The following is a 25,592-nucleotide window of genomic DNA, read 5'->3' on the forward strand; positions in this document are numbered from 1 at the left end:
GCTGGAAAACCATACTGCTCACATAACAGTCTGGACAGGATATTGGGTTTTTGTAGGACAGCTAGGTTTACTGACAGAATGTGATTTTAAAAGATTTTACTACTTGAGAAAATTCGACCTTTATAATGTCAATGACACGAACAGTGAAAAACAGAGATAACGTATTTAAAACAAAAACCCACATTTCCTTATATGTGCAACTGACAGCATCAAGCTCACTAGAAGTGGAGTTTCAAAAATCTAATTTAGTTTCCACCAGCACCACAAATATTATTTCTTTACCTTGTTCATTTCAGGGTGGATTTGATTTAAATCACTAGTCAGGAAGACTCGATTTAATCATGGATTTCTACATAAAAGTGCATTCTTGTTGGTTGTTATAACCTTAATACATTTTCTTCACAACCCAGAGATAGATGTAGGTTTCATTTTTAGAAGGTACACACTATACATTTTTAAAGTGATTTATTTTGAAAACTTTTCAGATTAGTTTTACAGCTATATCAGAAAATGAATGATTGTTTGGTTATTTCATTTACCAAAGATAATTCAAGCAGATATTTATGAAATCATTGGGAGGTGAACTATCTCCAACTCAACAGGTTAATCATTAATATTTGGAGGATTTTCTTGCCATGTTGTATTAGGAAGAGAACACCACCAGACAGACATTTAAATTGTTTTATTTAACTAAAACAATGTTACGTCTTCTGGATTTTTTTCTTCAACAGCAAACATATTTTAACAAAACAAGCATATGAATTTTTGAATTTAGTTAAACATTCAAGTTTTTCAAAATCAGGTTTGTTTTTGTTAAAATTGTTTTTAACTAAAATAATTAAAAGAATTTAAAAAAACAAAACAAAAATTAAATCGACTGTCAGCCAAGTCAACATGAGAAACTTAAAATATTGGCTTCTGCAGCTAAGTCAGTCGTCTTCACCTTCATTTTCCTGTTTGTTCATAATCTGGAAAAGAAAAACAATCTTTCCTGCTTTTTCAGGTCCCAAACTATTTCTCAATTTGGAATGAATTAGTCCAAAGGAAGAAAATATTCTTTCTATACCAGCAGAAGAAGCTACTGCTGTTAAAAGTGAGATTATCACTTCAACAGTCTCTGAATCCAAGTGCTTAAGTGACTTTCAACAGTTCACTAGTGGGACTTTCTTTAAAACATCATCAGCAAACATATTTCTTGAATGGTTCACCCTTACCTCTGAAGTTTATTATAATTGGCATTATGGACGGATGATTGCTGGATGTCCATGTCATAGCCAACTCCTCTTCTTCAGCAGTTAAGGTTTGACCCTGGTACCAAGTATTGAGAATATTGACAAGAAAGTGAGCTGGAGATCATGCTTGTCCCATTCGTTCTTTTAATGCTTGTAATTTAACTCTGTTGTTGCATATTTCTCTTTTTCAGATCTCACTCAGTTCCTTCCAAATTTCAACAGCATCAGCAATAAAACAGCTATTTCCCTGCATTTTGTTCAAGGCTACAGAAGTAGGCTTCAGGGTACTCAGCACGTGTTCAACATTTCTCTTAAGCCCAATGTTGAGAATGTTTAGTGGTTGTTACAATTTAAACTAATTTACAGTTGAGAACACGAGTAATCACAGCGACAAATTTAGTGAGGTTTTGGTGTAAAATACAGGTTACTTAAACTATCTCCTTTTTCAGTGCCTCAGAAAGAACACAGAAAAACTATATCAAGGTCACTCAAATCTATACTTGCATATAAGTGATGTTTTCTACTGTACACATCAGGACTAACAATTTGTAGTATTTTTCAACTAAAAACATAATGGACAAAATTTTGTACCTTTAAAAAAGTGGCTCTCAAGACGTATATATGCTAATATATAATAAAAACCAGTACTACTGATCTATTACTTCCAGCTTACCTAGCTGTCAGAATATTACATCTCTCTGTACATGGGAGCATATGGCTACATTTCTCAAACAAGCTGCTTCACTCTGTTTTGCTGATCCCTGGATGCACAGAAAATTTCTCCAAGTAATTTCCCATAAGCATTAGAGTCCAGATATTGATGTCTATCCTCAAGTCCCAGTAACTTCAAAGGGAGTTGTGCATTCTTAGAACCTCTCAGAACCTTGCAGAAATGTGCCACAACAATAAAATCCCCCCAATGGGTTGTTTTTACTAAAATTTTCTACTGCGGATGTGGTCTTAGAAAGTAAATTTAACTTGAAACACCCAGTTTAAACAATGACTTTTAAGCTGGAGAAGGCTTTCAAGTATATCAAACATACCTTTACTTTTTTTTCTTATTTTTCTGGCCTTGTTTGCAAGTTATTGAAATTATGTTCTTAAGATTGCTCCCTTTCCCTTCTTACCTGACTACCAGTGAGGATATGGTACTGACTGTGGCAGACCTGATTTTTTTAAATTGAAAAGTGCAATCTCACAGTACAAAATCATCAACTCATGGAAGGCTAAAGCAAGAGGATGACTATGGAGGAATAAATGTACAAATATATAAAATAGTAGCCTAATAGAAAGAATGACCAGTCAAGCAAACTGCCTTTTATATAAATGTTCAAAATTTCAAACATTTTTCAGTTTGAAGCCACAATTCCCTTCATCCTCTCCCCTTTTTAAATTGAAGAGTCTTTTTGTGCTTGGCAGATTTACATTAAGCAATTTAAAATATATCCATACATGAGTGTGTATGTGGACTAAAGTTAAAAATATACTTACATATTCAAATTCCTTTTTCACCATTACCACTCAAGACTCTAAAAATATTTTCCTGCTGAAACAGTTGATCATATTACAGCCACTTGAAACAACAGCTGAATCTGTTTTAAGTTTCAATACAGAATCTCAAATTATTTGAAAACAAATATTTGTAATTTTTAAGTCTACATACACTAGTGAACAGTGGAGATTTTACTATATGAAAGACTTTAAAAAGTGAACAGAAATGAAATGACAATAAATTTGTTCAGTTTGATTGGCAAGTTCTGCTACTAGTCTGTTGCTAGGCAGTGGCAGCAGTCTCACTTTTGTGTTGGCTGGTGTTCTGAGAGCAAGAGTAAAATTTTCCAAAGCATCTGACTTAAAAGTTTGAGTCTCGTTTTCAAATGGGACTTTGGCTCTTAAGTCAATTAGGTACTTTTGAAAATTTTACTCAAGCCTAATGTGGTTAACTTCAAAAATATTTCAATGTAAGAGTTCTCTAGCTGGCCTCAACATGAAAAAAGAGGTTTGAAAATATTGAGTTCTAAATTATATCAAAAATATGGAATCTTGAGAGGTTTTTTTAAATGAAAGTTTTACAATTCACTTTCAATGTCTAAGGCCAAAGTAGTAAGTTATTTCTTGCTCCTGCCTTGTTTTGTTAGCATGAATAAACTCAGACTTTTCAAGTCCCTGAATTTCTGATATTTCCCACGGTCACACATTACCCCTGCACAAAATAGCAAAAATCCCAATTATAATTATAAGAGCTACTAGGCTACTATTCTGCATAAAATTATTTCAGTAAAACATTATTATAGTGCCTCTTGCTGTCAGTTATCTTTGCTTGTTTAGGTGTTCACAGACCTGCTTATTTCAGTTTCTCCTGATCTTCTAAATTGGTTTAGAAAGATTGCAACTATTCTACAAGACCTTGGGTTAATAAAAATTCTGTTGCGTTCATGCCCCCTTTACATCCCTCACTTATTACATCTGGCAATAAAGATAATTCATCTTCACTATTTAGTGTGCAAGCCTGCTCCATTTAGTTAATGCAAATTTTGCCAGTGACTTAGAAGGAAGCAAGGTCAGGTTCCTTAGTTAGCCAGGTATTTCAAGCATGTGGTCCCTGCACCCACCTGGAGACCCCCTGACATCAATGGGTCACAGCTGCAGGGTCTGCTCGGTAGATTGGCTTGCAGGATCAAGACCACTGGGATTTTGCTTTAATTGGAGCCACACTAAAGTAAACATATATCAAAGTATTTGACAAGCTTCAAATCATAATAATATTAAAGGAAAATTAGTCCCAGGTTTTATGGTATTTAACATTTCATTTTCTGTAGCTTTAAAATAGCCTTAGCTTGCATAAGAAGTAATGTTTTCTAAATGTGGGGTCTAAAGCATTTAGTGACTGACACAACCGATCCTCCCAATTTACAAGCCACAAAAATCTATATTCTTCCAACAGCATTCTAAGAGGATGATGGAGCAGGATGCATTTTCCACATAATCTATAAATCTCTGGGTAAGATGTTGACTGTATTTGTCATTCAGAAAAAGAGCCCAATTATATTTTTGATAGAACTCTTAGTCATTTTGTAACAAGAAACCAAAAAGTAGATAATTAATACTGTTGTAGATAACAATTCTCATGAAAGATTCATAAAATTTAGCCATAGGAAATCTGTCACATGAAAAGGAACATCATGATTTGTAAGGAAACATTTTGATACATCCCTGCTACCAGAGAACATTGTATTTACAATTGGATACAGAATCCTATAAATGTAACATAAATATAGTCTTACTCAAACTATTAATTTCGAAACAGCACATTTAAATACCAAGAATTTTAAAAAACATGGAGTAAGGTTTAGATACTAGCTCCAGCAATAGATTCTATATAACTTAGGTTTTCTAAAGTGCTCCTGTAAAATATAGTATTTTCTCAAAAATCAGAAAAACGTAAAAGTTATTGACTTTAAAAATATGAATATTTTGATAAAGTAATATATCTACAATATGCTTAAAAATGAACATTTTGTTTTTAACTTTTACAAATGCTAGACCTCATCTACAGTGGGATTTTGGCTACTCATGTAGCTGCACTTTACTCTGGGCTCAGTTTAGGAGCGCAATGTAATTTACCACATTGTAAATTGCACGAATTCAAACCACATGCACATTATGAGTTTGCACTGGTGCATAAAATCCTAGTTTAGATAAAGCCTCCATACTACATATTTCACAAATACGTACTTTACTTGGTTTATATCAATACTGTTACTAACTACAGTAAAAGCAAGAGTTTTGTGAGATTTAAAATGCAGATACTGTATAAACTAATCCTAAATTGTTCTATTTATCACAGAAAAATATAGAAGTACATAGTATAGAAGGGTCTACATCAAACCCAAATTTCAGATATCAAAAGATTGAAATGGGTCTCCATTTTGAACTCGTATGTACAATCCATCAAATAGAGTCAAATTTGTTTTTATTTGTTTAAACATTGGTGCTATTAATATAGATCCAGATCAAACATATCTTTTAAAAATAAAACAAGCACCCATTTTCCACAGTTTCATTTAAAAAACAAATTCTGATATCTACGTATCATCACTAGGATTCTTTAACAAGAAGAAAGTTCTATATTTAAAAAAGCCTTAGTAATCTAAGAGATCAAACTTTTTTTTTGTTTGTATTTTAAAACAGAGTAAAAGTCCTTTATTGAAATACAATTGAAATACAATACGAACTTCCACTAACTTCAGTGGAACTCTGTGTGTGTGAGTGTGAAAGAGAGAGAGAGAGAATCAATAAAAAGGGAACAAACTGCCAGTTCAATATCTGCCTCAAGTTATGACCTAGAAAATCATTTTTTACTTTTCTTGTACCTTCCACAGTTATCAAGTTAAAAGGCCCAAGAATACGCAAAGGTTGGTTACCCCTCTTCCCACCCAATTTTAGTTTATCATCCCCATATACTTGGAAGACCTCAGTTCAGAGCTCCATTATTTTAAATTGTATTTGTCATACCTACATATGTTTGCAAAGCAAACCACAGAACTGTGCCACAGGTTTTTATTTGGTTTTTTACTGGCTAAAAACTAGTTTTTCCATTTAAATGCTTTCATACTTGGATAAACCCTCATTTAGATGCTACACGCTGAATAAAATTATCTAGATCTGCTAGGGAATTATGAAGAGACTCATTCATGTCTTGACTTCTGAGAAACCTTCGAAGAGTATCTAAAGCAGTCAGAGCCTCATTTTTTGATGGCAAAGGCTGTTCAATTCCTGGACATCCATCACCTTCCTCTTCCTCTTCATCATAAACAAACATATCAGTTTTAACTGAAGCGGTTTCTTTGGTCCATATCATTTCATTATTTGTGGGCATTTCACATGTTACCAAGTCATCATCCAAAGCTGCATATTCCTCCAAAGATAAACCTGGAAACTCTACCCCAGCTGCCAATGCATGTGCAATCAAATCTAAACCACTTTCAATCTCTCTGTCTGTGTCACCATTTTCCCCTGTTTGTGATTTGAATCCTGCTTCTTTGTAACTTTTAACAACAGTCTCTGGAGTTACATTCCTCCAGCATAGGTGCAACATATCAACTGCATCCAGTAGAGTCAATGTAAACTCTTTACTACCTTCTACGCAGTCTATAAATCTCTTGATAAGACGATGCCTGTATTTGACTTTCAGACTTCTTATAACTCCCTGTTTCATAGCTATAAATTTGGATGATGAGCATGGAGGAAAGAACACCAGTTCAATAGACTTTAGATTCTTTACCTCTGAGTGAGCTGGGAAAGAGTCAACAAAAAATACTACTCGCCGCTGCTGTGCTTGAAATCTTTCATCAAGTTTATGCATCCATTGTTCAAACACTTCTGAGGTCATCCATGCCATATCATTTGCCTCATAATCCACAGGCAGCGACTTCACATCTTTAAAGCTGTGCGGATTTTTATTTTTGCCAATAACAAGCAAAGGAAGTTTCTCAGAGCCATCCATATTTGTTCCAATCACTACAGTTATTCTCTCTCTGCTTAGTTTGCCAACAGAACAAGTTTCCCCCTTAAATGCAAAAGTATTATTAGGTAACATCCGATAAAACAATCCCGTCTCCTTTACATTAAACACATTTTTTGGCTGATAATCATTTAAATAATAAGGAAGAACATTTTGGTACCAAACAGTTAAAGTATCTGCTGTAGTAGCCACAGGTTCTGTAGACTGAGACCTGAATACTAAACCATATCTTGATTTAAAACGATCAAGCCAGCCATTACTGCACTTAAAATCACTATGTCCAAATTTCTGAGCAAAATTATTAGCTTTGAAACGCAACATTGGGCCATTTACTGGTACATTCAAGCACTGAGCAATTCTGTACCACTTCATTAATGCCTCTTCCAGATCTGTATAAAAAGCTGTTCTTAGTCTTTTTCTTTTAGGATCAAATCGTAAGGACTCAAAAGCTTCTAGAACCTTATCTTTATTCTTCATAATTGAAGACAATGAATTTTTCTTTATGCCGTATTTTGCTGCAATGTCTGCTTTTTTCTTGCCACTTTCCACAGCATTTATTATGTCCATTTTTTCCTCAATGGATAAACTTTTCTTTTTCCTTCTTACAGGTAAAGACGAGCGATCCACTGAAGTCTCTGCCATGGTATCCTGTACTCTTTTACAAATAAGCACACACACAAACACTCTTTCTAGTCCTTTCTGATCTCAGCTTCTTTAATTAGATTAGTTTTCAAGTATATATATGATGTCACAGTCCTCACATTGTGAATGCTGATGTGGTAAAGTCACTGGTATCTTCCTGGATACTATCAGTACATTAATAGCAATTTAGCCTCTCTTACGTCTCCTTTGAATGTCTTTATCTAGAAAGAGTCTAAAAACTAGGTTAGTATTTATACAAATTAACACAATGATTACAAGTTCCTTTCAGGTTCATTCTGGGAAACTGCCCTCATGCCCCCCACCCCCAAAGACTGAAAAGCAAGGGGGGGGGGGAGGATGACTTCATTGACATAGATATAAAAACCTTTCAGTGCTGCTGATTCATTTCTGGTGCATTATAATCCTTGACCACTCCTAGGAACTAATTCAAAGAAGAGAACATAGCCCATAAGAAAGTGGCCTCCAGTGCCCTTTCCTGTATGGACAAACAATATTTTTTAATGGATGCAGAGCTGTCTGTTATTCTTTTTGTGCAGGACCATCCCATAGTGCTAAAGCCACTCTCATGCTAAACTCTAGGAAAGACTTCGCGGCTGGCAGCAGGTTTCCTCGAGGCCAACTGTTTTCTTCACCTCAGGCCACTAAAACAAGAAGAGAGGAAGCACATTAGCAGAATTTCTTTCATTTACCTAATCACAGGTCCCCTGGATTTCATTTGGGCGTCAAAGGGATGTTATCATGTTGCCAACTTGAGTCCTTCAAGGTGCTGACAATAACCTGGAGACTTGGAGAGCCCTCCAGCAGCTGGGCCCACACTGCGAACGGGACAAACACGCCCCCACGTAACCGCTCTTGTCCACTGAATGGACACGGATTTTCGCTTCGTGTCTCTCTCTCGCTGACCCCACACACGGAAGGGGGAGGAGGCAGCGAGAGCAGCTGTTACCTGGCTGGGGAGCGGAGCAAGGGCCCTTCCCCCAGCACGGTGTCCCCCAGCCCATCAGGTACCCAGAGGGCGGGGAGTCTAACACCTCTGCGCCTCTCAGCGCCCCCCGCGGGGCAGCGGCCGGGCCCTGCGAGACAGCGCACCTCGCTCGCTGCCCTGTCGGTCGGGGCGCCGCTCAGTCTGGCTGAGCCCAGCGCTGCAGCCGGGCGGCGACATGCACCGGCGGGAACCCGCCCGCGCCCCGAGCGTCAGCGAGAGACCCCCCGGGGCACACCCAGCGCCCCTGTCCTGCCCCAGCCCCCCGGAGCCCCGCCCGCCCCCGCTCTTCTCTTGGGGCGGGGGAGGCTGCGCCGCGCTCCCTGCTCGGCTGCCCCGAGCGGGGTGGGGAGGGGCTCACGGTGTGCGGGAGTAGCCGCCACCGGACGTCCCGCACCGGGAGTCCGCTTCCGTCCCCTGCCGAACCCACAGGCCGCCGCTGAAGGGCGGGGCTCCGGAGGTCGTTGCTATGGTCGCTGCATGGAGGTAGCGACACCATAGAAATGGACATTGTTGGCTAGAGTGACTTTCCCACGTCATGGCCATAGAGAGGCCACCGCTGCCCCATTTCCGGCCAAGCACTTCCGGCTGCCGCTGGTGCCGGAGAAGGAAGAAATAAAGGTGCAGACGTTGGCACGGGAGCCTGTTTTGCCCGCTAGAGCCGTCCCTTTCCCCGTCGGGCGTGACAGCAGTTGTCCCTCGTCCGCCTACCGCGGAGCAGGGCCGGGCAGCGGCGCCGCTGGCAGGTGAGAGGAGGTGGCGGGGGCCTGGGCAGCGCTCTGTGCTTGGCCCAGGTGCTGGGAGCCTCTGTCGGGGGGCGGGGGCGGTTCCTAGCGCTGCGCTCCGGGGCGAGCGGCGGCTGCTGTCCACGCAGGGCGCAGCTCGCGGGCAATGGGCGGGGAGCCGGGCAGCAGCGCCCGCTTCCTCTCCCCCCCTCCCCCCTTTGCTGTGTACGTGTCACGTCCCGGCGCGGAGGCCGGGAAGCTGCTTCCTTGTCCGACACGGGACCCGCGAGCCCCCTTCCCGGTGCCGCGTCCTTCAGCCCAGGTGCCGGCGCTCCCAGCGGCGGCGCTCCCCTGAAGGTAGGTCCCACCCCCCGTCATCGCTACACGCCTGTCAGTAACGAAAGCTTGATCCTGACACACTTTCCCTTACCCGGGCTGCCATCCGCGTATCCCGGGTTATTCCCTAGGGACCGGCAACCCGCGGGCGCCTGGGTGGGCTGCAGAAGATCTGCAGAGGGACTCCGGTTGTTTGTTGCTGTTGGTGTTCATTTTTAGTTTTTATTTTTAGCTAACTTTTACCGCCTTGCAACTTTCAATAATAATTAGCATCTAGAGGCTTATTTGAAATGATTAAATAAATGGATGTTTAACTGGGTGTTTGTTTAAAAATGAAATAAACGTAAGTGAAAAGAAAAAACAAGATTTTTTAAAATGGTCATTTGTTTTGATCCTTTGTTTCCACACACTGTTTTAACCACAAGAAAAAAAAAGCCACTTACCACATTGGTTACATGGTAGTAAGAAATAAAATGTGGAAAGCATCAAGAGGAAATGATACAAGCCATAACTTGCAGCAAACTGTGTGAAAGACATGTTACCTATTTCAAAAGTCTGTTTAAATGAGACTTGCCTTCTCCTTGTATGTTTGGGGTTTTTTTAAATGGCTTATTGAGGAAATTCTGACCAGTTCTTGTTGGTAGTTTTCAGTTTAAAATAAAAATTTCAATTTCTGTGTGTACAACACTCATACTCTCACTTGAAGAGCTGGAGAGCCATTTTGTTATCAGGTGGACTCACATATTAGGGTAAAGAGTCCTGATATTGCATTGCAGTGGTGTTAGGCCATTGCATTTTAGTCCTTCACTTTCCTCCCCACTTTCCTAGCTCCTATAAGGAGTTGGAATTGCCAACATCTGTCACCTTCCATTTGCTCAGAAATCCTGCGGCTTTCTCACGTGTGTTGGAGGACATAGGGAGCACTCTTGTGATTGAGATTATAGTTGTAACCGAACAGAAAGTGGGATGCTTCTTGAATGTAAAATTGGAAACTAGTCGCAGTGTAATACGCAACACACCTTCTGACTTCACTGGGAGGAAGAACCTCGGGGAAGATGCAGAACAAATATTTGTTTTGTTTTATAGCACTATTGAGGAGTTTTACAAAGTGACAAAATGGGTGCAGGGGGGGAATACCGTACAGCATTAAATGGTCTGTGTCCATCCGCAGGATCACCCATGATTTCAAATAGGAATATCATCCACGATTTTATTCATATCTTGTGGCCTAAACACTTAGTCAGTAGAAGTGCTTTCAGCACCAATGATCTTTCCAAGTTGTGGTTTTGCACTCATGACTGGAGTGGGCTTGAGGAAGAGATTATTTTGTGGTTTGTAGCTCAACGGCTTATTGTTCAAAGGCCATTTTATTGCGGGCTGACAGTTTCAACCCTCCTATGTGAAGGAGAGATGGGCAGTGATTGGGAGGGGATGAAGTTGGACAGCAGTACATTATTTTTAATCGGCCTGTGTTTGACATGTGTTAGGTAGAAAGAAGTGAATGGTCCTTGGGGAATTGCAAATTTTGTGCTCTAGTTGTTCAGGAGTAATTGTGCCTCGATTACAGTATTACCAGTTCATTTAACCAAGTGGCAGCATGCTCTTTTTTATATCACTCTGCTAGGTAGTTAGGGTGTTTTTGTCAATTAAATTAGGTTGCCTGTCTACAGTAGAATGAACCAGAGCAGGTGGCTGATAGTTGTGGCTCTGTTGAAGTACGGAAGTGAACTTATTAAATCCATGGGACAGCCAAAATTTATATTTCCTTTGACAGTCTTTCAAAATAAGAAAAAAGGTAATACTTTTGAAGCTTTTTTCAGAGTACTTACACACAGTTTACTTTGGAAATACAACAGTGTCTGTTGAGAACATGATTGTCCTTGACAGTGTTAAAGGATTCCTCATTTTAGAAATTCAGATAGAACTTTAAGCATTTAGGTTCCATCTATACTGTTGAACTGAAATGTGCTTTAATCATGTCAGTGGACAACTGTGTTGTTACTGCTCCTTTTGATACTACTGTTTTTGCAGTGTAAATGGGGGCCTTATTGTGCTCTGAGACACTTGGCAAGGCAATGTTTATTTGAAAGGTAGATTGGAGGAGCCCTGCTTATCTTGGACAAATGGCACTTGAAGAATGGACTCTGAGATGCAAATTTAAATATCTGAAACTTAAAAAGTCACTTGAGGACAACATTTTTCAGCGATACTCAATGTTGTTTTATTAGCGAGAAAGGTCGAACAATGCAGTAGGGATGGGATAATCAGTCACTTTGCATTAGTAGTTACACATTTTGTTAGATACAGTGTTACATGTTCTTTGCACAGCAGATTGAGAAAATAATCTCGAATAAAAATATGCTGTGTAACAAGCACCATTCAGCCAGAGAGGTAGTATTGTATTTCCAATTGGGTAATTCATGCATTAGTGAAGTCTGTGGTAAGTTGGTGGTCAATGTCCTTAAAGACAATAAAGAAGTGGTTTGGAATCCAGTCTTCCTCACTGCAATGTGTGTCAATCACTAACCAAAAAAAATTGTGACTCGATTAAGAGCAAACCCCTTGTTTGAATGGGAGATCTCTGATTATTTTCTATTTAAATTAAACATGTATGTTTGGAGTATGGCTATAAATGAGGTAAGTGTCACCCAAAACACCCTTTTTACATTTTGTAAAATGCAGACAGAGATTGACCAAGGTCACACAGCATGACAGAGTTAATGTCTCTGGATTTGTAGTCTTGTGTTTTAGTCATGTTCAGAATGGGTTTATTAGTCTCCTAATCCCTAGTGGAAACTTATCCCCATCAAAGACATTCACATATGGCAGAAATATTACAGGCCAAAAGTGGAGTATAAGCAGAGTTGTATGGGGACACATATGTAGTGATCACCTCGTGGTAAAAAGAAAAGGAGGACTTGTGGCACCTTAGAGACGAACAAATTTATTTGAGCATAAGCTTTTGTGAGCTATAGCTCACGTCATCGGATGCATTCAGTGGAAAATACAGTGGGAAGATTTATATACACAGAGAACATGAAACAATGGGTGTTACCGTACACACTGTAACGAGAGTGATCAGGTAAGGTGAGCTATTACCAGCAGCAGAATGGGGGGGAAAAACCTTTTCTAGTGGTAAGTCCTTCATGTTTGCAAGTACCTATTTGCATTACTTACTGAAGTAGTTCATATGGCTTTTGGATCAGTAAGAGCAAAAATAATCCTTGGTTTGCTTGCAAAGACCGTTCTGAATGAAGCTAGTATTCTTGCTTTTGTCATGAATGTTGCTCATTCTGTAGGTGATCTTGCATAATTCTATTTACCTTTCTAAAATAAGGTAATGAGTCAGCCCAACGTAATATAGTTTAGATAATTTATTTCCCCAGGTTTTTTATATCTTGCTTGTTATCTTACTTTACACATCACATGGACCACCTGACTACTCATGGTTAGACTTTATGTAAATAAAACATTCAACACAAATTGGAAAGTTGAAATGTGATATGAAGATAACTAGTGCTGCTTTATTTAACTGGCACTTTCTGTATCTGATGTGAAGGTAAGTAAATGTGGAATGCTAGGAGGTTTACTCTACACAGGGCATGTCACCTTTCATTATACCAAAGATTATTGGCAGTCTTGATTTATTTTTTTAAAGATCAGCTGTCTACCTCACAGGTTGCTCAAACAGTGCAGTATCTTTGTAGGTTTCAGCTATATGAAATTTTTTTCAGATTAGTTTTCAAGTGCAGTTCTATTATGAAAAGCGATTATGTAAAAATAGCACTACATTACTCTACATCTACGGAACTGTTCCTTGTGTGTATTAGAGAGCTGTTTGCTTGCTTTAGCATCAAAAGCAAGTGCTTAACTCTTGTTAGGCCGTACAGACAACAGTTAAGAGAAATCCAGGTTCATTTTCTATTTATGCATAATGCAGAAGTGTCTACAGTTCCAGTGATTTACATCAGTGTAAATAGGGTTTGTGTACGTCTTCAAATTATGTCCTCAGTGACTAAGGGTTTACGGAGGTGACTGCAGGACATAATTGACCTTTATAATCTTTGTTACAAGTGACTGGTGAAGAATCTATCTTGACCTCTGAACCCAGTTTTAGTTTGCAAGTTTAGTCTTCTTTCCAGGGCAGACATCTCCTCATGCTGCCCTTCTGACAGCCTTGGGAGCATGGTGAAGAGAGACTTATGAGAGAAGCCAACATGAAACTGAGCTGGCAGGAGTAGAGAGAAACAGCTGCAGCTAGGACTTTGGACACTTGCATGAGTATCTGGCTGGTTTTTGCAGCTTTTACTCTGGATGTTTTTTCTCTTTGCTGATTGGATATTTGCTCCAGTTTCCTCACTGTCTCTTTTCTTCACCTTCATTCCACTAGCCCCTTCCTACACCTCTTCTTTCCTCCTCCCTTCAGTTTCTCCTCTACTTAACTTTGTTTCTCTTTTCCGCTAATGTACTTTGTGACTCAAAGCACCCTGTATTCACACCTTTACATGTTATAGTCTTGTACAAAAGATACCTGATGAGGTATCATCTGAACACTCATAAATCACTGGTCAGTAATATGGTAAAATGTAATGTAACAACATTATATGTACAGTTGTGAATTCTCCCTTATGGCAATACTTGTTCAAAACCAGACAGCCCTGCCTAGGAAAAGGTTGTTAAACAGGCCTAGCCTAAACAAAGAATTGTGTGTTTATCTCAATTTACGTGGAAGTAATGAACAGAACCATCAAGACAGTTGCTGGGGAGAAGAGAGTGCAGGAAACAGAGCAATTTGCATTTTAGCAAACTCCAGCTATGGGTGGGGGATAGAGCATGGAGCCTCCTTCACCACTAGGTTCTATCTCGTCTTCCTCACTTCTTGAATAAACTTTATTGTGAGGGGTGACCTTCAGAGGAATCCATTTCAGAGGTTCACTGGACTATAAGAGAAAGGGGCAGACAATCTCAAATGTATTTGTTCACCGAAGAAGACAAAAAAACCCGCAACTTTCTGCCTCTGGAAGAGATCCTGACTGAGAAGTGGGGAGTCCTCTACCATCTTACTGGAAGACTGTGGGTGAGAGAGACTGTCTTGAACAAAGCCCAAACCAAACCCTGCTAGATTAGGTTTTAGACTTTTACATGAGTATTAGCACTTTTATTTGCTTCTGTATTTTTAACTTCATCTGTTATACTTGAACTCACTGAAAATCCTATCTTCTTTTGCTTTATTTTATTATTAATATAAACCAACAGTGCTGTGTCTGTACCAAAGTGAATGTTAACTCCAGTTAATGTTGCAGGCTGGTGCGTTGTGTGTCCTTCAAGGAGCAAATGTTCCTCTGAATGTTGCGGGAGAGGGCTGGATATATCAGAGCACATGGGTCTGGGGGAAGATCTGGACTGCGGTAGCGGTAGGATCACAAATCTGGTAAAGGCAGAAGAGTGTCTGATAACTATTGGCAGGCTGTTGGACTCGAAGTGGTCAAATCGGAGCTGTACAACACACAGAACGCAAAGTGCATGCTGTCTGTGTGTCCCAGATAGAGAGCTGCTAGTAGCAGAAGCATTTTGGGTCACTCAGGGTTATAATACAAGAAGTGACGCACCCTTTCACTGGTCTGAATTGCACCCCAGAACGTGACATACTCCCAAAAACTTCACCCCAAATATTTAAAAAAATAACAAAATATAAATTTTGGAACTACCATGCCAATTGTAGACCATCACATTTTTCATCCTACTTGTATGTTATATCCATTCCATCAAACTCTTTATCTCCTGTTGATTTAGAACATAACTGTTTCAGGACAGGGGCTGTTTTATTCTATGTATAGTGCCTGTGCTGGAATTGTTAATATGGGAGACCACAAAACACTAATTTAACTGTAAGTTCCTTTTAAGTCCAATGGTCAAATGATATTTTATACAATTGCTCTAAACATGTCTAACAGCCTATAAAATAAGCAGTTACTGCACCCAATATAGTAACAAAGTATTTTTAAGCATGTGATCAAGATACTTCCTACCAGGCCAGACTAAGGGAAAACCATGTCATCTTGGCATGCTCCAGCATGATCAGGTAGGGTCTCACAATGAAACCTCAAATTCATAATTCTTTTTATGCCTTTTAACAAGCAAATTACGTCCTAGCCAATTACCACTTTAGAGAACAACCAGTTTGAGACAGTTCACCCTAATTCCCAGGTTTAATCCAGGAAAGATTTACAACCTCCTTTCTACCCAAGGTTTTTCCTCCTTGCTCTTCCCCTCCTTTCTGTTAACACTGGTACGTGGGGTGGGGAGGCCCATGTTGGCTCCCTTTAAGACAATCTTTTTGTCTTATTTAAAACCATCTGCAGTCACTCCTATTGATTGGAGGCCTTCTTTTCATGAGCCCCTTATGTCAGGGGTTCTCAAACTTCATTGCACCATGACTCCCTTCTGACAACAAAAAGAGTACATGACCCCAGGAAGTGGCACGAATCCCTGAGCCTGGCGGAGCCCCAACATCCCGGTTGTGTGGGGGGAGTGGGGCAAGGCGCAAGCCCAAGCCTCACCGCCTTTGGCCACAGGCCCCAGCAAGTCTAAGCCAGCCCTAGTGACCTCATTAAAATGGGCTTGTGACCCACTTTGGGGTCCCAACACACTGTTGGATAACTGTTGCTTTATCTCGTTAGTTGTTGTTTGAACCAGACATCATCCCTATTCCATTCCTTCTGGTCTTAAACTCATTATTTTCTTGGGATTCCTCCTGCCTGCTACTCAGGGCCTTTTTTAACACCTAGCTGAAGCCTGGTTAAGGAAATACAACTTCAGTTCAATTTTATATTTATTCTACAGCCTAGAATAATGGATCCCTGATCTTGTTTGGGATCCCTAGGTGCTACCATAGTATAAATAATAAGGGCTGACGTTTAAAAAAGCCCACCTTTTTGTTTGTAAACTGTGCATATTTGTTGTGGAAGTTGACCTTGGTACAACTGCAATTTTTAGTCCAATTTCGAAGTAGAACCATACTTTAAGAAGTAAAGTGCTGTTGGCACCTTCTGCTTTATGAATGGTCACAAAATCAGTAAAAGTCCTGGGGAGGTTGTGCAGAATTTTTGTTTGTGCTCCTATGCCACCACAGACATTGTTCTATGCTTTACATGACTAATAGATTTGGGATTTGAGGCTAAGGCTGAAAGGGCTTGTCAGAATGTAACCCAGATAATGGTCTGATGCATCTTGCATGCAGACCTCCTGCTATTTGGCAGTAGTCTGATTCTCCGTAGTAGCAGCTACAGGCTCCTTTCCCATGCTAGCTCAAAAGGCTGAGACTTGGGACGGTTCACTGACTGCAAGCCCAGAATGGATATCTTGTCCGATGGCCTGTGTTATACAGGAGGTCAAACTTCCTCAAAATAATGGAGAAAGAAATAATGATGTTTAGTGGCAAATTAGAAGAGAGACTGTGAGCACAGAGTCTGGAGGATGAACATAGTGGACAGCCTGAAGAAGGAAAGAGTGGAGAGGAGAGAGAGCCAGGAGTCCCAGCAGGTAAAGGAGTGAGAGATGCATCAGAACATAATATGGCTTCTCAGGCAGCAAACACAAATAATGTGGACTCTGGTGGACCTGCACATTTAACAATCGTCGTCTCTCCTCCCTTTGCAGCCCATTGATAATTCAATATTGGGACCTATTTATACTTCCCTCCCCCCAACATTCCATGTGGCATCAGAGATTGGTGTACTACCTCTAAAACCACACCCTGGAGTATATGAAAGACAATCACAGCTTCACATACACAGACCTGTGAAACCTACAGTTGGTGTATGTGTAGCTGAAATGGACATGAATATTCTTTCCCTTTCATAAATTCTCTTAAGTTTTATTAAGTTTATAATGTATTTGATTTAAAATTTCAGAACTTTTGCACTGATTTTGTTACAGAATAAAATTGTAGTATTTGCAACATAATTCATCTTTATTATTTCACAACATATGCTGCTTAGTGCTCAGTAGTTCTGAAAGCAACCAATTACCAGTTACTGCTTGGTGTCACACAACTCATAGGATCAGTAACAAACAAAATTAATAGGCTAATTAACAATGTTATATTCCTACATGTACAGTAATCACCACACATAGGCCACAAAAGAGCAGGGTCAGATGGAGAACACTATACATTATTCTGGCTCACTGTTAAAAATAAGAACAGCCATACTGGGTCAGACCAAAGGTCCATGTAGCCCAGTATCCTGTTTTCAGACAGTGGCCAATACCAGGTGCCCCAGAGGGAATGAACAGAACAGGTAATCATCAAGTGATCCATTCCCTGTTGCTCATTCCCAGCTTCTGGCAAACGGAGATTGGGGGGACCATCTCTGCCCATCCTGGCTAATAGCCATTGATGGACCTATCCTCCCTGAATTTATCTAGTTCTTTTTTGAACCCTGTTATAGTTTTGCCCTTCTCAACATTTTCTGGCAAAGAGTTCCACAGGTTGACACTGCATTGTGTGAAGAAATACTTTCCTTTAGCTTGTTTTAAACCTGGTGCCTATTAATTTCATTTGGTGACTCCTAGTTCTTGTGTTATGAGAAGGAGTAAATAGCACTTTCTCCACACCAGTCATGAATTTATAGACCTCAATCATAAACCCCCTTAGTCATCTCTTTTCCACGCTGAAAAGTCCCAGTCTTATTAATCTTTCCTCATACGGAATCAGTTCCATACCCCTAATAATTTTTGTTGCCCTTTTCTGAACCTTTTCCAATTCCAATATATCTTTTTTGAGATGAGGTGACCACATCTGCACACCGTATTCAAGATGTGGGTGTACCATGGATTTATATAGAAGTAATATTATATTTTCTGTTTTCTCTATTCCTTTCCTAATGATTACCAGCATTCTGTTTGCTTTTTTTGACTGCCGCAGCACATTGAGTGGATGTTTTCAGAGAACTGTCCACAAGGACTCCAACTTTCTTAAGTGGTAACAGCTAATTTAGACCCAATCATTTTATATGTGTAGTTGGGAATATGTTTTCCAATGTGCATTACTTTGCATTTATCAACCTTGAATTTCATCTGCCATTTTGTTGCCCAGTCACCCGGTTTTGAGAAATCATTTTATTGCTCTTCTCAGTCTGTCAGGGACTTAACTATCTTGAATAGTTTTGTATCATCGGCAAATTTTGCCACCTCCCTGTTTATCCGTTTTTCCAGATCATTTATGAATATGTTCAATAGGACGGGTCCCAGCAGTACAGACGGGGGACACCACTATTTACTTCTTTCCATTCTGAAAACTGACCATTTATCCCTCCCCTTTGTTTCCTGTCTTTTTAATCAGTTACCAGTCCATGAGAGGACCTTCCCTCTTATCCCATGACTGCTTACTTTGCTTAAGAGCTTTTGGTGGGGGACCTTATCAAAGGCTTTCTGAAAAATCTAAGTACACTATATCCAGTGGATCCCCTTGTCCACATGCTCGTTGACCCCCCTCAAAGAATTCTAGTAGATTGGTAAGGCATGATTTCCCTTTACAAAAACCATGTTGACTATTCCTCAACAAATTATGTTCCTCTGTGTCTGACAATTTTGTTCTTTACTATAATTTCAGCCAGTTTGCCTGGTACTGAAGTCAGGCTAACTAGCATGTAATTGCCAGGGTCTCCTCTAGAGTCCTTTTTAAAAAATTGGCGTCACATTAGCTATCCTCTAGTCATTTGGTACAGAAGTTGATTTAAATGACAGGTTACAGACCACAGTTAATAGTCCTGCAATTTCACATTTGAGTTCCTTCAGAACTCTTGGGTGAATACCATCAGGTCCTGGTGACTTCTTATTGCTTAGTTTATCAATTTGAATGGCTCAGGTTTGGGAATCTCCCTCCCATCCTCAACTGTGAAGACCGACGCAAAGAATTCATTTAGTTTCTCCACAATGGCCTTATCTTCTTTAAGTGCTCCTTTATCATCTCGATCATACAGTGGCAGACACTTTGCCCATTTGTTGCATAGATATTATGAAAGACACGCAGGCAGCTTTAACCATTGGGATATTTTTCTCACTGAGGTCCAGTCTTGCGAGTGGACAACACCATTGACTCTTCAAATGAGCGAAAGCACATTCAGCTGTCATTCTACACCTGCTGAGCCAGTGGGTCAATCATTCCTTGGTGCTGTCGAGATTGCCGGTGTACAGCCTCATGAGCAAGGGGTAGGCTGGGTTTCTCAGATTCACTGTTGCCATTTCAACATTCCTAATGGTAATCTGTTGGTCTGAAAAGAAAGTCCCTGCTTGTAGCTTTCTGAACAGTCCTGTGTTCTTAAAGATATGCATGTCATACACCTTCCCTGACCAGCCCACATTGATGTTTGTGAAGCATTCCTGGTGATCCACCAGTGCTTTCATAACCACAGAAAAGTAGCCCTTTCTGTTGATGTACTCAGTGGCAAGGTGTTTTTTTGCCAAAATAGGGATATGCATGTCATCTGTCTCTCCACTGCAGTTTGGGAACCCCATAGTTGTGAAGCCATCCACTATGTCCTGCACATTGCCGAGAGTCTCAGTCCTGCATAGCAGAATGTGATTTAATGGCCCTGCACACTTGCATCCTCCACAGTGGATTTCTCTATTGCAGATTGATTCCTGACTGACTGGTTGCAATTGGGTATTCCAAGTTTCCACAGTGCAATCCCACTTGTTTCTCAGCTGTCAGTGCAGCTTTCTTTTTTGTGTCCCTGTGCTGGAGCCTGGTTCAAGTTCAGTGGACAGATCTAGGAATGTGGCCTTGTGCATCCAAAGGTTCTGCAGCCAATGCTCATTGTCCCAAATGTGCATTACGATGGGATCCCACCAGTCAGTTCTAAATTCTCAGGCTGAAAAGCAGTGCTTCACCATCTGCAGCGGCTTGGTGAATACTGCCAACAACCTTGAATTGGTTCTTACTATGTCCCACAGCAGTCTGTCCTCCAAGGAATCATCATGCTCCCCACTCATTTGGTTCTTTTTGCAGTTCTGGAAATGCTGCAGGATTATACGCCTTGTGCTTGTAAAGTTTATGAAATGCTGCAGGATTTAATGCCCTGTGCTTGCAAAGTTCATGACAAAAATGCAGAGCTGTGCAGGCTCCATGCTTCTGTCAGAGATGGTGGACAGCCAGGAGGGCCATGCAGGTTTGTGGGATTTTGAAAAAAGTCATAAAAATTATGGGATATTGATACCATTATGGGATGAAGATAATTGCAAACTGAGAAGTTGATTGCATGCTCCCAGTCACAGCTGCATAACTCACTTTTGCCCCGTCAGGCGTTGCCAAAACTTTCCAAAAGTCAGTGCGCTGATGGTGGGGAGTTGCACAGCGGGATGCCTGTCGATGGTGCACCACATTCTGCATCGACACAAGCACTACTAGTGAGTACATGCATCGCTGACATAGGGAGTCAAGTATGCACATGCACAAGTGATATACTAACTACAGCAGCTGTATGTCAACATACCTTGAGTCGACATAAATTTGTAGTGTAGACATGGCCTTAAACACTTATTACCTTAAGATGTTTTGAGGTAATGTCTATACAATAATGTAAGACCAGGGGTTTGAACTCTGGCTCAAGCCTAATTTCCCCCTCTCCCCCCCTCCCCCGATTTCTCTGTACACACACACACACCATGCTGATCCAGAGCTTAGACCCAGAGTCTCAAGACCACATGGGGGTGGAAGGTCTGAGCCTGAGTCGAGCTGGGACCCTGGGTTCCAGCCTTATTTCTTTGCAATGTAGACGCAGCTCCACTGGACTCGTGCTCTGGCAGTCTGCCAAAAGTATCCCACAATCCCATGGCTGACTTTCTTTGTCCAGGACAGTCAAGTTTAGTGAACAATCCAGTTTTGTCACATTGCACCATGAACTAAGGGCTAGAGTGGCCACATTTTAGGAGGGTGCTAGGGAATCTGGGATATGGATGGCTGGACTGGGGCCCACATAATGCAATGTAGATTCTGGAGCCTCACGTTGGGACCTAGGATTCAACAGTTCCCAACCTGGGGTTACAAATGAGCGTAGGTGCTCAGGCCCTAGGTTAACAAACCAAGTGTCTTCTCACTCGATTTCTATTAATCTTAGGCTTACGTTGCAATGTAAACGTACCCTTAATGTTTTATGTGGTTTTCCCAGATGGTGGACACCAAACTCATGCTATCTGTCTTGAATACCTCTAATGTGCTTATGATCATATCTAGCTGCTGCAGCTAAGAGCTAAAACTAATTAATCTGCTAAAAATTGGTTATTGATACTGTCCCTTTTACTTTTATAAAATATTCCACTATACAGCATCAGATATAGTGAATTTAGAAGAATTACATTTTAATGCAGAAGGAGCATGGCACTAATATTTTCTGAAAGTTCACTGATTTTCATCAGTAATGTCTGTGAGGTACAACATCTAATCGCTTGCATAAGAATTAATGCATGCTCAACATATTTCATTTTCAGGTATGTCAGGACACAGCAATGATCCCGCAGCAGTTGATGAATCTCATCCAGCCGCAGAAGAGGTCCAGTCTGACTCTGAGGTGATTGGGTGATATTTGTGTAACATTGTAAAATCAACCAATCCCACTAACAGTTTCAGACTGCCAAAAATGCATAATGCAATGCATAATAAAATTCTTGGGTGTGCACACATGCATGTGGTGCAGCTAGATTTCTATTCTGGCCTTTTCAATTTTGGGTCTGGCTTCAGATTGTCCTATTGCATCTGAAGCAGTGAAACTAAGTTTAGTCCATAATTGAGGATCACGTCAGCCAGCAACTTTCCTGCTGTGCTGTGCTACTACTTGATTGTATGAACTAAATGGATTTAGGGGGGATGGGGGACTAGAAGGAACATACAGGTACTGCAGGAAGAGGCACTGGTAATTAAAAAGATGGTCTTCCCTCAGTCTGCTTTGATTAGTTCCTCAGCATGATACAGTAGTTGGGGACATTGCATAGAGTGAAAACTAAAACAGAGACTCTGACCACTTGTAGTTGATGATTAAGGTAGTAAACTTCGACATCTTTCAGGATGAAAAGGGCTATATTGGACATTGTTAGTCAAAGGACAAAAATATTATTGAGTTTGGATAAGTAAACAAACAACTTAGGGGAAAGTTTTCTTTTGACACTGAAAGAAAAGACCACCTTAAGGGGATAAATAACATTAGTCGTGTGTAGTCATCTTATGCATGTCTCGTAATACTTGTCAGTCTGAAGAATTTAGGGAAACTCATAGTGCACATCCCATTGCCACTGGTGGGATGTACTGCAATCCCTTTCCCATGTAGCTGACATGAGAAGATATGTAATTCTATGTACAATATTAATTAAGTGGAATAGTTTGAGTTGATTCAAGAAACTTTAAATACACTTAATTTTTATATATATATTTTTTCTATTACCTAAAATGCACTTCTAATTCAATTCCTGGGAGACCACTTCATCTTGCAAAGTTGGTGGTGAAAAGCCAGGGAACTTGGGCAATAATCTCACTTGGTGCAGACATGGCTTTGACCACAAAGTGGAAGTACTTGTCAAACACTAACTCATAGAGGATTTGGGAATTTGAGTGGGTGCCCAGCTGCGTATAAAGGTGCTTCCATAGTGAATCAGTTGATTTTGTTGAACATATTTTCCCCATCACAGAATAGGCCAAATACAATTTAGAAAAAAGAGTGCATCAGTTGATAGGCAAAACTGTCACAAAATGAATGTTCTTCCTAAATGTGTCTGTTCTAGAGTTTCCCTATCTCTTCTTTGAACTAACATGTATATTATTTTTGGACTAATAACCTCTGAAAATGAGGCACAACGTGTAAACTTAAACCGTAATTCTGTACAATCTTGTTCTCCCATGATAAGGACAATGCCACTTACACTCTCTTGGGCCTACTCATCTAAGGCCCCGTTCTGCTCCAGGTGACCTAATGGAAGTAATGAGGGCTCAGCACTTTTCTGGTTCAGGCCATTTAGTGAGAGCATGATGCGTAAAATGCTCTACTCCAATGGTAGAAAGCTTTTCTGTCCAGGTGAAGGCTCGTGTCCAGCTTGTTATATTTTTGTTTGACCGTGTAATGGCTCATGAAATAGAATTCCCTGAAGTGCCAATAATTTGATTTGAAAACTGTTTTTGTTGTACTTAAACAAGGAGATCTGTGTTGTTGTAAATATTGTGGAAATCAGTTGTTGTTCATTCTCTGGGTATCCCATACCTATAGTTGACTTTTTGAAAGTCCTTGCCCATGGTAGTGTGGCTGAAAATCAAACCGTAAATTGGATTACATTTTGGTTTTGTATTAGCTACATGAAAACAACTTATTAGGTAGGTGTTTATGAATTTCACCCTCAATTTGTAATATATTCAAATTAATAAACAGACAAAAGAGAGAATATGGTAATTAAAGATTGATTAAATTAGTATTTGTCTTGGATTAAAGTAGCCATTTTAAAATTTAAAATGGGGCACTATTTAATCTAGATCCCTCTTTAGCATTTAATTCATGCAAAAGTTTGTGGTTCCACAGAACTCTTCGGAACCTTTTCAGTTGCTCAAATACTCCGACTGTGCCACCCCCTCCTGCTGCTGAACAAAAAATTACTCTCCACTGAGACAAGTTTGGGATTTTTCTCATTATATTTTTGTGATGTATTTTGTTTTTCCCCACCTGAAAATCTCCACAAAATACATCCACTTCATGCTGTTTTTGCTTCCTGGTTTTGCTACAGACTTCATATATTGTTTGGGTCAGGAAACATCACTGTACTTCAGTTCCACCATCTATATAATAGTAATTGAGCGGCATAATTCATTAATATGAGTAAAGTGACTTGAAGTCTTTGATGGAAGGCATTTGAGCAAAATATTTAATACTCAAATTGTTGGTAATCCAAATGTGGTCACTGTCAAACTAATGTCTCTTGCATGACAATATGGGACAACCCTGACCTCTTCTAACCTCAACCTAACTATCTCTTCGAAGAATATAGTCTCTTGTACAGTTGATAGGATAATAAATTAAAGTATTTTGACTTGTCCAGAAACTGCAGTACCACATATATTGGCATGATGGCTCCAAAGGTTTCTATAACAGATAGTATTCCATTTCAAGTTGAAGCAGGTCATAATTCGATCATAATGTGGTCTGTATGGAGACTTCGTGTATGAGAGTTCAGTTTTGGAGCAATTTTTAAAAACAGTTCAGCTGTTTTTAGGTTTCTTAAAATAAGGCTTAATTTTGACAGGTGATTAGCATCTCTGGGCCTAATGTTCTTTCATTAGGAGTGGGACAGATTATTTGTCTATCCACCAAGTACTTCTAGTTCATTTAAAACACCCCCTAAATATGTACTGCAGAGCCCTAGGGCTTGTGGTGCACTTTAATGTATTTTTAGCTACATATTCACCCAGTAAACATTGTTGGGTTTGGTTTGATCCTTTTTTGTTTTTGTTTTTGTTTTTTTGTAAGAGGGAAATATCATGGGAAAACTGACTAATCTCTACCCACTGGACATACTGTATTGTAAAACTGGAAGGTTTGTTTGGACAATGCTTGATCCATTTCAGGAAAACGTGAAGAATCCCAAGAGAGAGGGTATTCAGGTGACCTTGCAAAGAAGGCCTGGCCGCATTGAGCATTAATAAGAGGATGCAGTTTGAATTGCTCATTATTTTTATTTTCCTATCAAACTCCCCCTAAAGGCTGAAAATGCAGAGTCTATTTTAAGTATTTCTAAGGTGGCTGTCATACATGGTATCTTAGTATCTCCATAGCATTCCTGTACCCTTCTGCTTCAGATTTCTGATGCAAAGTTGGGACAGTGCAGGATACTGCATCTATGACAGTAAATATTTTCAGTGCTTTGATAGATTTTCAAAGAGCTGAAATAAATCTACTTAAATCCCAGGACCTAAGGTCTCTAGTACAATATAATTTCCATAGAAAAGGACTTGTTCTACTAACACTATGTAGGTGCCTATTTCTGTGATACCTAAACATCTTGGTTATACCCACTAAATCAGGGAACGTGCAATTTTAACTTGTGTGTATTTATTACAAAAGAGAAAGTAACACTTTTTCAGAGTAGGAAAAGATAAA

General features: G+C 40.0%; 2 protein-coding genes across 12 annotated transcripts in view; one reads left to right on the plus strand and one right to left on the minus strand.

Annotated features, from left to right (window-relative positions):
- Positions 1-853: 853 nt before the first annotated feature.
- On the minus strand, positions 854-9,085 carry TIGD4 (tigger transposable element derived 4). 3 transcript variants are annotated; one of them, XM_073341363.1, is made up of 2 exons: positions 8,799-9,085; positions 854-8,060 (listed from the first exon to the last, which is right to left on the minus strand). In XM_073341363.1, exon 2 carries the CDS (start codon positions 7,396-7,398, stop codon positions 5,860-5,862), a length of 1,539 nt encoding a protein of 512 aa, XP_073197464.1. In that variant the 5' UTR covers positions 7,399-8,060; positions 8,799-9,085; the 3' UTR covers positions 854-5,859. The 3 variants fall into 3 exon arrangements, with proteins under 3 accessions (XP_073197464.1, XP_073197462.1, XP_073197463.1); XM_073341361.1 differs by having other exon boundaries at positions 8,763-9,085; XM_073341362.1 differs by lacking the exon at positions 8,799-9,085 and adding an exon at positions 8,509-8,756.
- ARFIP1 (ARF interacting protein 1) overlaps positions 8,150-25,592 on the plus strand; it is an 89,412-nt gene continuing 71,969 nt past the window's right edge. Inside the window, exons 1-3 of one of the 9 annotated variants that reach the window (XM_073341366.1) lie at positions 8,350-9,147; positions 20,767-20,871; positions 21,952-22,031. In XM_073341366.1, coding sequence (XP_073197467.1) covers positions 21,954-22,031 — 78 coding nt within the window. In that variant the 5' untranslated portion in view covers positions 8,350-9,147; positions 20,767-20,871; positions 21,952-21,953. Of the gene's footprint in view, positions 9,148-9,215; positions 9,484-20,766; positions 20,872-21,951; positions 22,032-25,592 lie in introns of those variants that run through there. The other 8 variants (XM_073341364.1, XM_073341369.1, XM_073341370.1 and 5 more) reach the window with 8 other exon arrangements.

This window comes from Lepidochelys kempii, chromosome 4, assembly GCF_965140265.1.
Source record: "Lepidochelys kempii isolate rLepKem1 chromosome 4, rLepKem1.hap2, whole genome shotgun sequence".
NCBI classification, from domain to species: Eukaryota; Metazoa; Chordata; order Testudines; family Cheloniidae; genus Lepidochelys; species Lepidochelys kempii.